This window comes from Pelophylax lessonae, assembly GCF_965119305.1.
Source record: "Pelophylax lessonae genome assembly, chromosome: 5".
NCBI classification, from domain to species: Eukaryota; Metazoa; Chordata; class Amphibia; order Anura; family Ranidae; genus Pelophylax; species Pelophylax lessonae.
The window spans coordinates 216,507,071-216,520,121 of NC_138772.1; the positions used below are offsets into that span (position 1 = coordinate 216,507,071).

General features: G+C 46.3%; 1 protein-coding gene across 11 annotated transcripts in view; it reads left to right on the forward strand.

Annotated features, from left to right (window-relative positions):
* LRRFIP2 (LRR binding FLII interacting protein 2) overlaps window positions 1-4,560 on the forward strand; it is a 156,470-nt gene extending 151,910 nt beyond the window's left edge. For 3 of the 11 annotated variants that reach the window (XM_082257339.1, XM_082257336.1, XM_082257338.1), the window contains one exon: window positions 3,307-4,559. In XM_082257339.1, the coding sequence (XP_082113465.1) occupies window positions 3,307-3,417 (111 nt within the window). In that variant the 3' untranslated portion in view covers window positions 3,418-4,559. Of the gene's footprint in view, window positions 1-3,306 lie in introns of all 11 variants that reach the window. The other 8 variants (XM_082257342.1, XM_082257341.1, XM_082257343.1 and 5 more) reach the window with 4 other exon arrangements.
* Window positions 4,561-13,051: the final 8,491 nt, after the last annotated feature.

Here is a 13,051-nt window from a genome sequence, read left to right on the forward strand (position 1 = left end):
GTAACAAAACGGAGTACCTATAGCAGAGAGAGGGAGTATACCCCCTGGGACTGCCCATAAGCGTAGCCAGATTTTTTTTCTGCCTAGTGTCCTACTCCTGTAGGGGGAAGTATAACCCAATGGTTATGAAGATCAGGAGCTGTGTCCATCAATGAACGAAAGAGAAATATGTATTATACTAGTCATGTTCCCTATATGTTTTAAACAACATTTGTCTTTTTATTATATTTCTGCTTGTTTTTCAAAATGCAGTCATTGCAAAAAAATAAAATAAAAAATAGTACCCAGTAATTCCAAAAGAAGAGTTTCTTCTAGCAGCCAGTAAGGTCTTATGGTCGAATGACAACACCTTGGCCTTATGCACATTATGTTTTTGTGAGTTTCGGCGTTTGTTTTTTTTCTTACTGCCCTTAAACTCCCCTCTGTTATCTTATGTGTCCATGAACAAATGGACGCTTTAGCAGTTTATCAGCAGAGGAGTTTATAGGCTGTTTTCTTAACGCCCTAAAATCACGTTCAGGAGTGGGATTTCAGACCACAAAAAACTCTAAAACGCACACAATCACTCATAAACGGGCATAGACTCTACACATTTAGCAATTCATCCTTTATTACAATGGCCATATTAATTTAAAATTCGGGCCAAGCTTAGGTGAGTTTTTATGCAGATTTTTTTTACTGTCAGGATAAACATTTACAAGAAACCGGTGTGCATGAGGCCTTAAAATTTAGGTAGTGATAAAATCAGCAGCAAAAAGGTATGTAAAGGGGATGCTTTTAGCTTAAAGGGAAACTAAAATGGTTAGCCTATATCGTATTGCTGGATTTTTTTTTTTTTTTTTTTTTTTTTTTTAATATATACATACAGTGCTGTGAAAATGTTTAGGGACAGGTGTGAAAAAATTGTGGTAAATTAGGAAAACGTTTAGAAATAGTTTTATTTTTTATCAATTAACCTCCCTGGCGGTCTGATTATGTCAGTTTTTTTTTTTGTCAAAGCTTTATATTGTTTTGCATGGAAATCTGTTTTATATTGTAGGCCTGTAATTCTTAGGAAAAAAACAGTAAAAGTGAATAAAATTTTTTTAATATAGACAATAAAAAATGATTAATAAAAATAAAAGGAATAAAACAGTAAAAGTGCAGGCAGGGCACTGAACAAAGCACTAGGGATAAAACTGAGGTGAAATGGTTTGATGATACAGTAATGTAATCCTAACAGATTACAATGTATCATGTCATGTTTTGTGTCCTTTCTTTAATTTCCCACCCGATTCCGCCCCCCTGCATTGCGGCGCTCGCAGGGAAGAGAACCCGGAGGACACAGCGGGAGGACATCAGGAGATTGTAGGGACAAGGTAAGTTTCACTGAAAGGTAAACCCGAGTATGGCTCGGGATTACCGCTTTTGGCATTGAAAAGTAACCCTGAGCCACACTTGGGAAATACCACCAGGGAGAAATATACCACCAGAAATCCAAATCAATATTTGGTGTGACCACCCTTTGCTTTAAAAACAGCATAAATTTTTCAAAGTACACTTGCACACAGTTTTTGAAGGAATTTGGCAGGTAGCTTGTTCCAAACATCTTGGAGAACTAATTACAGATCTTCTATGGATGTAGGCTTCTTCAAATCCTTCTATCACTTCATGTAATCCCAGACAGATTCTAAAGGCAGAAGGTTTTTCTTTTCTTAATGCATTCTATGCATTAAGATAAAAAACCTTCTGTGTGCATCAGCCCCCCTAATACTTCCTGAGCCCCATCTCTATCCAGCGATGTTGTACAAGAGACTCTGCTGTCCAGGGCTCTCCCTTTTGATTGGCTGAGACACAACAGCAGGCGCCATTGGCTCCTGCTGCTGTCAATCAGTCAGTGAGCTAATAAGTAGAGAGAGAGGACTGTGTGGGGCTGAGCTGCTGCTGTTAATTGATACAAAATAAACTATTAACACTTCTATTTCTGAAAAAGCATTCCTAAATTAAATGATTTTTTTCACACCTGCCTAAAGCCTTTGTACTGTACTGTGTGTGTGTGTGTGTGTATATATATATATATATATATATATATATATATATATATATATATATATATATATATATATATATATATTTTTTTTTTTTTTTTTTTAAATAAAAAATGATCTTTGTTTTACAAATAAACATTTAATATGTAACAAAGGATTGCCTGAACACTCTGGGGAGACCATACAGCAGGAGGGTGCATACTTTGGAGCTCTATTTGGGTAAAACTTCACAATAGGCTGTCTGATAAGAGGTGGGCCATCCACTTCTGTGTGTCAATTGCAGCTTTAGCTATTAAGGTCTGTAAACCATATCCTTTGTTAAACAAAAGCAAAAAAAAAAAAGCAAAAAGTTACACAAAAGCAAAATATTAACAAGAGCCTAAAGCTCTGACTTTTGGTTAAAAAGAATATATATTATGCAGTGTTTCATATTTACCCAAATTGTCTAAAAATAATAAAATGTAAAATATGTTTTTGGCTTCTTTTTCCATCATATATAGTCCTTACCATAAGGCCTCATGCACACTTGACCTTTTTAATGGGGCATCTTGCATTTATATTCTGCATCTAAATGCCATTCCATGTCACCCTGTGTCTATACAGTACCGGGACAAGTAAGTTCAGCACCCAGGGCAAGGATGCAGAACTGCGCCCCCTTCCCCACTGTTAATATATGCCAAACAATGGGTTTACTGTCCTGTGTCCATTCTCTGCTGTGCCCAGGACAGTTTCCCTTCCTGCCCACCCCTTGTCCAAGCCCTGTGTCCATACACAGATATGAGTTTAGAGGCAAAAAAAACTCTTGATGCATGCAACGCTTTGAAAACCTCAGCATTATTTAATTTCAATGGCGAGAATAAATTACCACCCAAGTGCTTGGCGTACCTAAATGCGTACACGCATTTACAAGTGTCAGGTGTTTTTTTTTCTGCCAAGATGCTGCTGCCAGGAGAAAAAGCATGTAGGAGAGATGGCAAAACATTCAGTATGCATGAGGCCTAATAAATAAAATGTACAAAACCACTATACTTACTCTTTTCCATTTAAAATCACTTTTTACTCATAATGTTATGTATCCTTGCTTTTATATACTCATTACTTTAAATGTGATTATTGCATTGTGATGTAGACAGCTTGTGCACCATTAATATTTAACGATTGAGGGGAAAAAAGGAGAAGTGGTGTTGTCGGGCCATAAATATTTTTATGTCTTAGGCATTTGAAATTGCACTGTTGTGTATAGGAAACATTACAAACTATTTTTTAATTTACTTAACAGTTGCGAACTGCTTTGGACAAAATGGAGGAGATGGAAATGACAAACAGTCACTTGGTGAAGAGATTAGAGAAGATGAAAGCCAACAGGACTGCTCTTCTGTCTCAGCAGTAATGAGGATAGCACACAATAACATAATGCACTGCTCCACAATACAATGCGCCCCTCACCTGGTCTTACTATAGAAGTTCTTATTGGCACAGCTAGTGCACCTGCCGCATGGGCCGCCCAAGGGCTTAACAGCAACAAGTGACTTGTCAACCTTTAATTTATAAGTGGATGGGAAAGACTGGTATTAATACTCTAAACCTTGGTGATTTCTCCTTTTTCCACACTCTAATTCGGGTAATTTTCTGAGCTAAGGCACTACAAGCTGGAATACTGTTTTTTTCATAGGATATATCCCTCACTTTATTATAATCAACTTTACTTACACTCTAATTTTTTTTGTCTGCTGCTTATGCTGGTGAACAGAAACTACTGCATGAAGAGGATTCTCTACTACACCCCGGTGATAAATCCTATCCAAATAAAGTACTGAGAGTTAATAGACTCGCCTAACCCCTTCCCTGTTTAAGCTAGTCCTGGATTTATGGATAAGCTCTGTTCTTGCCAAAATCTGGAGATTCTGAAGAAAAGTCCTGCTGGTTTGTGTGTTTTTGGAGCACGTTCTGCTGACAAGGACAGGTGTCCAGACCACATTTACGTGTCTTGTGTTACCACTTACAGAACGGTCTTTCATCGGGGAAGGGGTTAACAAACCAAGTGCCTTCCTCACCGTAATTTCAACTTAATTGCTGTTAAACTGTTCAAACTATTAAACAGAATTGCGCTAACATTTATACCTAGGAACCTTACAATGTGGGGGTGGGGTGGGGGGGTTGTTCATTCATTAAACTTTATACATTTTGAACAAAGGATTCTTTTTGTAAAAAATATTTTAATTTGTACAAGAATTGTATAACAGAAAATAGGGATTGTATATAAGTGTTTTATTGCATGGGTGATGGCACTGCTGGTTTAATAGTATTTTAATGAAATTCATTGACTGACCTTATGAATCGGGCCCATACATGATGTCAGATGTATTTTGTTGTACATTGTAAATTATATAACCTGTTGCTAGAGTGTGAGTGGCGTGCATAGACAAATCAAATTGCCAGGGGACCTATTAAATGGACACTTCAACGGTTGTTAGAGTTTCTGATTTAATATTTTTTATTGTTGTGTTAATCAGACTAGTTCATTCACCAAGAACAATGAGCTGTAATTCGTTGAGTTTGTGCAACCCGAATGGACATTTTTCTTACAGGTTGCTTTAGGTTACTGCGCATATGCAGCTAGCACTTACAAAAGGAATCCATGGCTTATTTCTTAATATGTGTCACTCCAATTATAATTTTAGTAAAAGACAGTCCTTTAACCACTTGTCAACTACGTAACACATATGTGTGGCGACAGGAAACGTGGGTTTTAATGCTTAAATCTTGCATATCTGCATCTATGGTGGTCAAGGTTTCTGTGCTAAAAGTGCGATCTCTGCGTGCTTTCAGCACAGTGACTGAACTGTCACAGACAGCTCCTGGTCTCCGTTTGATCGAAAGCTAGCAGTTAATCTGTGATCATGTTATCAGGAACCCACCCCGCCTCCCTGCATTTAAAGGGCCTCCTGAAGGGGCAGGAAGGGCTTAAAGGAAAAGCAAAATTAAAAATCGTTTGCATATGACAGCGGAGTTGTTTTGAAACTGAATAAAATTTTAGCACCCGTGATGCAAATCCCTTTCCATCCATAGTATCCAATGGGGTTTTCAGTGTTGTGCCGATAATGGCTGCCATAAACGACCACGATTTTGCCGCGCTTATTGTGTTTTTCATAGGTCATATGACTCAAAAAATGCATCAAAAACGCAACACGGTGCATTTCTTTATGCGTTCTTGCTGCATTTTCAATGAGGTACATTTTTGGTGCCGCTTTCTTAACTGACCAAATATGCACCAAAAACGCAGCAAGCAGGATTTTTAACCCCGCTTCAAAAGTGCGCGCTCGCTCCCCAGAGCCTCACAGGCTAGCGACGTAGACCTACGTCGCTCTGCCTGTGAGGGGCTGACTGCCGCAGTAAATATACTGTGAGCAGTCGGCAAGTGGTTAAAGCAGTATTAAACCCAAAAGCAAAAAATTGGATTTTTGACACCGTAAAATCCATTTATCTGATGTTCATTGACAGACACAGCTCCTGAGAATCTTGACCATTGGGTTATACTGCTCCCTACAAAACTAGGCAGAAAAAAAGACTCTACGCCTATAGACAGTCCCAGGAGGTATACTCCCCCTCTCTGCTATAGGTACACAGTTTTGTCACAAGCAGTGTAAGTATTACAACTCCATAGAGGGGCGGGTGCTGTGTTCGTTAATTAACATTAGAGAATTGGATTTTACAGTAAGTCAAAAATCCCTTTTCTCTTACGTCCTCCGACAGTCGCCGCCTCCTCTAAGTCATCACTGTTGGGTATTGACTTCTTCTCCGCAGGAGTAGCTAGGCATAAAGACTTAGTCAAAAGAACAAAGGCATTTGCATATACACACCCATGGGGGCTGTCCCATCTGGTCAATACCCCCCTGCAGTGACCACTCCCAACTCCGTTTTTAATCTGCCTAGCGTCAGGAGTAGTTAGGCTTCCCTGTGCTGGGGCTACAGTCTCAGCCTATCTAATCTTTTATTTGATTTTCTTTTGAAAATGTCAGTTTTCTCTTACTTTACTAGCTGTTTATTTTGTCAGCTTTAGTTTTAGTCGATTCTTCGGATGAAGATGGATCATTCGGTGCTGGGATTCGGACTGACCGCCCTGGATCTCCAGGGCAGAGGGTCAGATGGACCCCCAGCCCGCCATCGAGCGTTCAGCTATGGTTCGCCCTGGCACTATGAACGACCCATCCCTGTTCGCAGCAGGGATGCAGCCGTGAGGTGGCTACCTCATAGGACACATCTGTGATGCTGCAGTGTCATGTCCCTGGCTAACGGCACTCCCTGTCATATGAGGACAGCGGCTTTCCGTTCATAGAGGCACCCCACGCCATCTGGTACAGGTAAGTACTTCTGTGTGGGGCCTCTGTCTGGGGTGGCAGTCTGTGTTTCTGTGTGTTCCCCATGTCTGTGCCTGTGGGACTCCCTGATGCGGTCCCTGCGGGGATCGTTTGTACATGTGCTGCGGTGCTATGTGTTTTTTGGGGGTCCCCTTCCCTGTGTCACTTCGGTGTTGGTGGGGGTGCAGACTGAGTGTGTGGCGACCGCAGCGGGTGAATCCGCGCGGTCCGCTATTTTTAAGTATGGGCAGGCATGTTGGGCTTCTTTGTGGGCTATCTACATGCTGTTTTTGGCGCCATTCGCCGCCATTTTGCGTTAACCGAACGATCGTTCCGACCGCATGTTCGACGGCCATTTTGGCGGAGCCTTCCATGCAAATCCTATGGGGCAGCCATTTTCCCTGTGTCATGCAGCCTATACGTTCAGCCTACTCTAGCAGCAAGGAGCAACACTCTGCGGGGCTCTGCAGGTTATTGCTCTCAATATTTTTTTTTTCTGTATTGTCATTCTAGCTCAGTTTTGTCTTCTCCTGTTTGGGGGTCTTTGTCACTGTAGCTGTAGCGGTGGGCTGCGCACTCCGCAGCGCTCTTAAAGGGGCAGTACAAACTTTCTTTGCACTGTTGTTTGTCATTTGAGTAATGGATCTCAGGACAGAAAATTTCTCCCCAACTCTGGTGCGGGTTCCCAGTTCTCCTGTGGCCCCTCTGAGACCTGTTTTGGCCGCTGTAGTGGCGTCCTTGGTGTCATTCATGGAAATGCTGATGGCTGAACGTGCTGCTAAAATAAGGCTCAGATTGTCTCTCTCCTCTGATTCAGATGGTGATATGGCTGCTGCTGCTGCGAGCGTGCCCTTTTCAGGGTCTCGCTCATCCTTGGACCTGCTGGGGTCTGAGGGGGAGACAGAGGTGGAAGGGGTTGATACCGCCTCCCTGGGGTCGCCTGAAGAGCGGGCGACCATGGATGAAATAATTGTTTCTGTTAAGGAAACACTACATTTGGAGTATGAGCCCTGTCCTCCGTGCGTTGTGTCCTCATTTGGAACGCACAGGGCCCGCAAGTCGGCGCAGGTTTTTCCCAGCCCAGCTGAGTTTCATTACACTGTTAATGTAATGTGGCGAACGTTAAAACGTCCATTCCTGGTGCCTAGTCGGTTCAAATTGCTTTATCCTTTTGCACCGGCTATGGAATCACGATGGTGTGTGCCTCCACAGGTAGATCACACTGTGGCCGTGTTAAACAAGGCTACCTTGGTTCCTTCTGAGGATACCCCGGTTTTCCGGGATCCCGCGGACCGACGGTTGGAGTCTCTAGCCCGCCATTCCTATACGGTGGCGGGCTCGTTGCTCAGACCCGTTTTCGCGTCCGTTTTGGTGGCTCAGGCGGTGGCTGATTGGACTAAGGTGCTTAGGAGCAACCTCGTGTCTGGTGATGTTCCGCCTGCCCGGCTGGCAATGTTGGATCAAATCCACCAGGGAATCATGTATCTGTGTGATGCGGCCTTGAATGAGGCCCCGTTAGTAGCTCACCTCTCTAGTGTCTCGGTACTTAACCGGCGACTGATATGGCTGAAGAGCTGGTCGGCTGACAGCTCCTCGCGGAAAACAGTTGCTGATTTTCCCTATGCTGGCTCTCGCCTTTTTGGCGAGGCGTTGGATACCCTGGTAAAAGGCGTCATGGGGGGCAAGAGCACCATGCTGCCCCAGAACCCGAAGAACAAGTCCTTTCGAGGCAAGCGGGGTTCTGCGCCTAGATCCACTCAGGGGTCCTTTCGGAACTAGTCCAAGGGCAAGCCCTTCAAGGCCCAGGGCAGTCAGAAGAAGCCCTGGGCGGGTAAGCAGAAGTCCGGCAATGCCGGCTCGGCGGGTCACTCTGCATCTGCCTGAAGGGGCGCCCTCACCCATTTCAGGGGTGGGGGGGACGTTTGCGCGGTTTCCTCCAACCTTGGCTGCTCCGGATATCGGACAGGTGGGCTCTGGAAATCGTTTCGATCGGGATACAAGATCAAATTCCTTTCCCGGCCGGCGGACAGATTCTTTCCCTCAAACCGGGGGTTTTAGTCAAATCTGTTCCCTGTGCCCAGAAAGGAGGCCAACTGCGTCCTATTCTGGACCTGAAAGCGCTGAACCGCTTCGTGCGTGTTCGGAAGTTCCGTATGGAGTCTCTCTGTTCGGTGGTGGCCTCCTTGAGTCCAGGAGAATTCCTGGCCTAGATAGCTCTGAAAGATGCGTACCTGCACATCCCCTTTTTTGAGGGTCATCAGCGGTACCTTTGTTTTGCCATCGCAAAGGACCACTACCAGTTTGTGGCGTTACCTTTCGGTCTCGCTTCGGCACCAAGGGTTTTTTACCAAAGTGTTGGCGCCAGTTCTGGGCCTGCTGAGGGCTCAGGGCATTGCGGTCTTGGGTTACCTGGACGATCTACTTCTGTGATCGCGTGCCAGCCAGGACCTAGTGCGCGATCTGTCCACCACGGTGCAGACGCTACAGAAGTTCGGATGGACCATCAACGTTCAGAAATCAACGTTGTCTCCATCGGTTCGTCTTCCCTATCTGGGAATGATTCTGGACTCTGCTCAGGCAAAAGTGTTCTTGCCGGAGGACATGCTCCGGACTTTGCGGGATGAGATCAGGTCCCTCAGGGACAGCCCGTCCTCGTCACTCAGGGCCTGTATGCAGGGCCTGGGGTTGATGGTTTCGGCCTTCGAGGCGATACCCTTTGCTCAGTTTCACACACGGGCTCTCCAAGCGGAGATCCTGGACAGGTGGGACAGACTGCCTCAGTCCCTGGATCTGTGTGTCTCCTTGAGTCGTCAGACCAGATTGGTTCTTCTGTGGTGGCTCCAGTCCCCGTCGGTGGCGGAAGGCAAGTCCTTCCGTCCGTTGTTGTGGACGGTGATTACCACGGATGCCAGCCTGTCGGGCTGGGGTGGAGTCCTGGGCAACCTGTCTGCCCAAGGCACTTGGTCGGAGGAGGAGTCGTCCTCCCTCCCGATAAATGTGATGGAATTGCGAGCGTTAAAACTCTGTCTCTTCCAGTGGTTGGACTGTCTTCGGGGCCGTTCTGTCCGGGTACAGACGGACAATGTCACCGCGGTAACTTACATCAACCACCAAGGGGGCACCAGGAGTGCTCGGGCGGCCTGGGAGGTGACCGACATTCTGTCTTGGGCAGAGACTCATGTCTCGGCGATCTCGGCAGTTCACATTCCGGGTGTGGCGAATTGGCAGGCCTACTATCTGAGCCGCCAGACCCTGGACCAGGGGGAATGGTCCCTACACCCGGAGGTCTTCCAAATGTTGTGTGCGAGGTCGGGATCCCCGGACGTGGATCTGTTCGCATCCCGGCTAAATCGAAAGGTGGAAAGGTTTGTGGCAATAAGCGCGATCCGCTGGCGGACGCCTCAGATGCGTTGGTAGTCCCTTGGCATCAGTATCGCCTGATGTATGCCTTTCCCCCGATTCAGTTGCTATCCAGGTTCCTCCGCAGGTTAGTCTCGGAACCGCACCTGGTGATTCTGGTGGCTCCGGACTTGCCACGCCGGTCCTGGTACTCCGACCTTGTTCACCTGGCAGTGGCGCCTCCGTGGCGTCTGCCTCTGCGGGATGATCTCCTGTCTCAGGGTCCGATCTTCCATCCTGCTTTACAGTCGCTGGCTTTAACGGCCTGGCTGTTGAGACCCAGGTCCTGAAGGACAGGGGTCTCTCCTCTGAGGTCATCCCTACCCTTGTCAAGGCTAGAAAAACCTCCTCTGGTAAAATCTATTACCGTACCTGGAAGGCTTATTTTGCCTGGTGTGAGTCCAAGGGGTTCTCCCCTCGCTCGTACTCGGTGTCGAGAGTGTTGGCCTTCCTCCAGTCTGGAGTGGACCAGCGCCTGGGGCTGGCCACGATTAAGGGCCAGGTGTCCGCACTGGCTATTCTTTTCCAACGCCCTGTGGTGTCTCATTCCCTGGTTCGCACCTTCATTCAAATTGTGTGACATTTGGCTCCTCCCAGGACGGAGCCTTTGCCTCCATGGAACTTGAACTTGGTTCTGTCCGTGTTACAGCGTGCTCCCTTTGAAAACATTCAGGAAATATCATTGCCTCTGCTGTCTAAGAAGGTTGCCTTTTTGGTGGCGATCACTTTGGCTCGCAGGGTGTCAGAACTGGCAGCGTTATCTTGCCGTTCTCCGTACTTGGTGATTCACCGGAATAAGGTGGTTTTGCGTCCGCATCCCTCCTTTCTTCCTAAGGTGGTCTCTGAGTTCCACGTTAATGAGGACATTGTCCTACCTTCGCTTTGTACGAAGCCTAAGCATCCTAAAGCGGAGTTCCGGGCACAGATGTCATTTTTTAATAAACATACCCCCGGGACAGTCAGGGCTAGCACATTCCACAATGGCTAGCCTCTGATCTGTCCCGGTTCGCACTTACCTTTTAGAAGAAATACTTACTTATAAGATTTCTTCCACAGGGTTTCCATCTCTCTTGTGGGCAGCTGAAGCCGGCGCCGTCCTCTTCTGTGTCTTCTTCCGCATCTTTCTTGTCCCAGAATGCGCCAGCACCGGCCCTTCTCGTCACTTCCGATGCGGCGCCGCATTCCTCCACAGCTTCTGGACATGCCCAGAAGCTGTTTAGCAGGAGAATGCAGCGTCGCCCGGAAGTGACGAGCGGGGCCGGTGCCGTCGCAATGATTCCTGGGAGCGATGAGGTTCAGCTCCCAGGGATCATCGCGAGACAGGAAGTGACGGGGTGAGCCGCGGCTCTGAGGGAGGAAGTACTCTGAGGTGAGTGTTTACGATCTTCAATTACAAGGTAAGTAAACAAAAAAAAAAAAAATAACTATCCAATTCCTTTTCAGGTAATGTCTAACTAGCGGAGGGGCACAAAAAAAAAATATTGTTTTTGTGCCCGGAACTCCGCTTTAATAAGGAGGTTGCTCTGCATTCCTTGGATGTTGTCAGGGCAATCAGGGTTTACTTGTGGTCTACGGAATCTTTTCAGAAGATAGATTCCCTTTTTGTCCTTCCTGAGGGACCTCGGAAGGGCATGGCTGCATCCGCAGCGACTATTGCCAAATGGATCAGACAGACCATTGAACAGGCTTATTCTTTGAAGGAACGGGTTCCACCCTTCCCTGTTAAGGTGCACTTTACCAGATCTGTGAGTGCGTCCTGGGCCTTTTGGCATTGGGCCTTGGTGGCCCAGGTGTGCAAGGCTGTGACTTGGTCGTCGGTGCACACTTTTTCCAAATACTACAAGGTAGATGTTCTGGCATCAGCTGATGCCTCCTTTGGCCGCAAGGTTCTCAGTGCGGCAGTGCCATGAAGGACCCTTGTTTTTTTATGGGTCCCTGGCTGTTGGTATTTGCTTTCCTGGGCTGTTGCTCCTGTTGAGCATTGTTTTTCTGTTGCCCAGAGGTTCTCTTACTGTGCATGTAAGGTTCCTTTCTCTGATGTGGGTACTGCTTTGCCTTTTCTAAGGTTGCATCTCCCACCCCTCATGTCTATACTGCTTTATGACATCCCAACAGTGATGACTTAGAGGAGGCGGCGCCTGTCGGAGGATGTAAGAGAAAACGGAATTTTTGTAAAATCCCTTTCTCTGAGTCCTCCGACAGTTGCCGCCCCCGCCCCTCTTTTGGGGGTTCTTATTACCTACTGCTATGCTCCCAAACTGAGTTGGGAGTGGTCACTGCAGGGGGGATATTGACCAGATGGGACAGCCCCCATGGGTGTGTATATGCAAATGCCTTTGTTCTTTTGACTAAGTCTTTATGCCTAGCTACTCCTGCGGAGCGGAAGTCAATACCCAACAGTGATGACTTGGAGGAGGTGGTGACTGTCGGAGGACTCAAAGAAAGGAATTTTACAGGTAAGATTTTACAAAAATTCAGTTTTTCTCTTTCGTTCTTAGATGAACAGAGCTCTTGAGAATCTTGACCAGTGGGATGTCCTTAAACAGTGTCAAAACATGAGGGGTGGGAACAGCAAAAAAAAAAAAAAAAAATTACCATGGCTAAACTGTAGCAAACCAGATAGCAGGAGCTCAACAAAAACTAGAGTCTACCTGAAACATAACTCCCCAAAGAGGAAAAGACCCTCTAACCATCAGCCTGCAAAACCTTGCGGCCGAAAGAAGCATCCACAGATGCCAAGACATCCACTTGATATTTTGTGAAAGTGCACTGATGACCAGGTGGCTGCCTTGCTCACATGCATCACAGACGCCTGATGATGGAAGGCCCAAGAAGCACTGTCTGATCCATTTTGAAATGGTCGCAGAAAAAGTGGACAGTCCTTTTCAAGGCTCATTAGTGAGCACAAATAGTGAATCTGACTTCCTAAAAGACCATGTAGCTGCCAGGTACACCCAAATTGCCCAAACCACATCCAAAGCATGCAACGCAATGTCCTTAGGATGTTTTGGCCTTGCGACACAGGGAAGGCAACACAATGTCCTCATTCAAATGGAAATCAGAGACAACTTTTGGAAGGAATAATGGACAGGGGCGCAAAACTGGCTCATCATTGTGGATCAAGGGGTGCAACAAGATAACACCGCCGATTCTGACACCCTGCACGCAGAGGATCGCCACCAAAAAAAGCCACCTTCTTGGACAGTGTAAGCAGGAGAATTCCCCAAACACACTGCTCAAAAAAAATTAAAGGAACACTTTTTATTC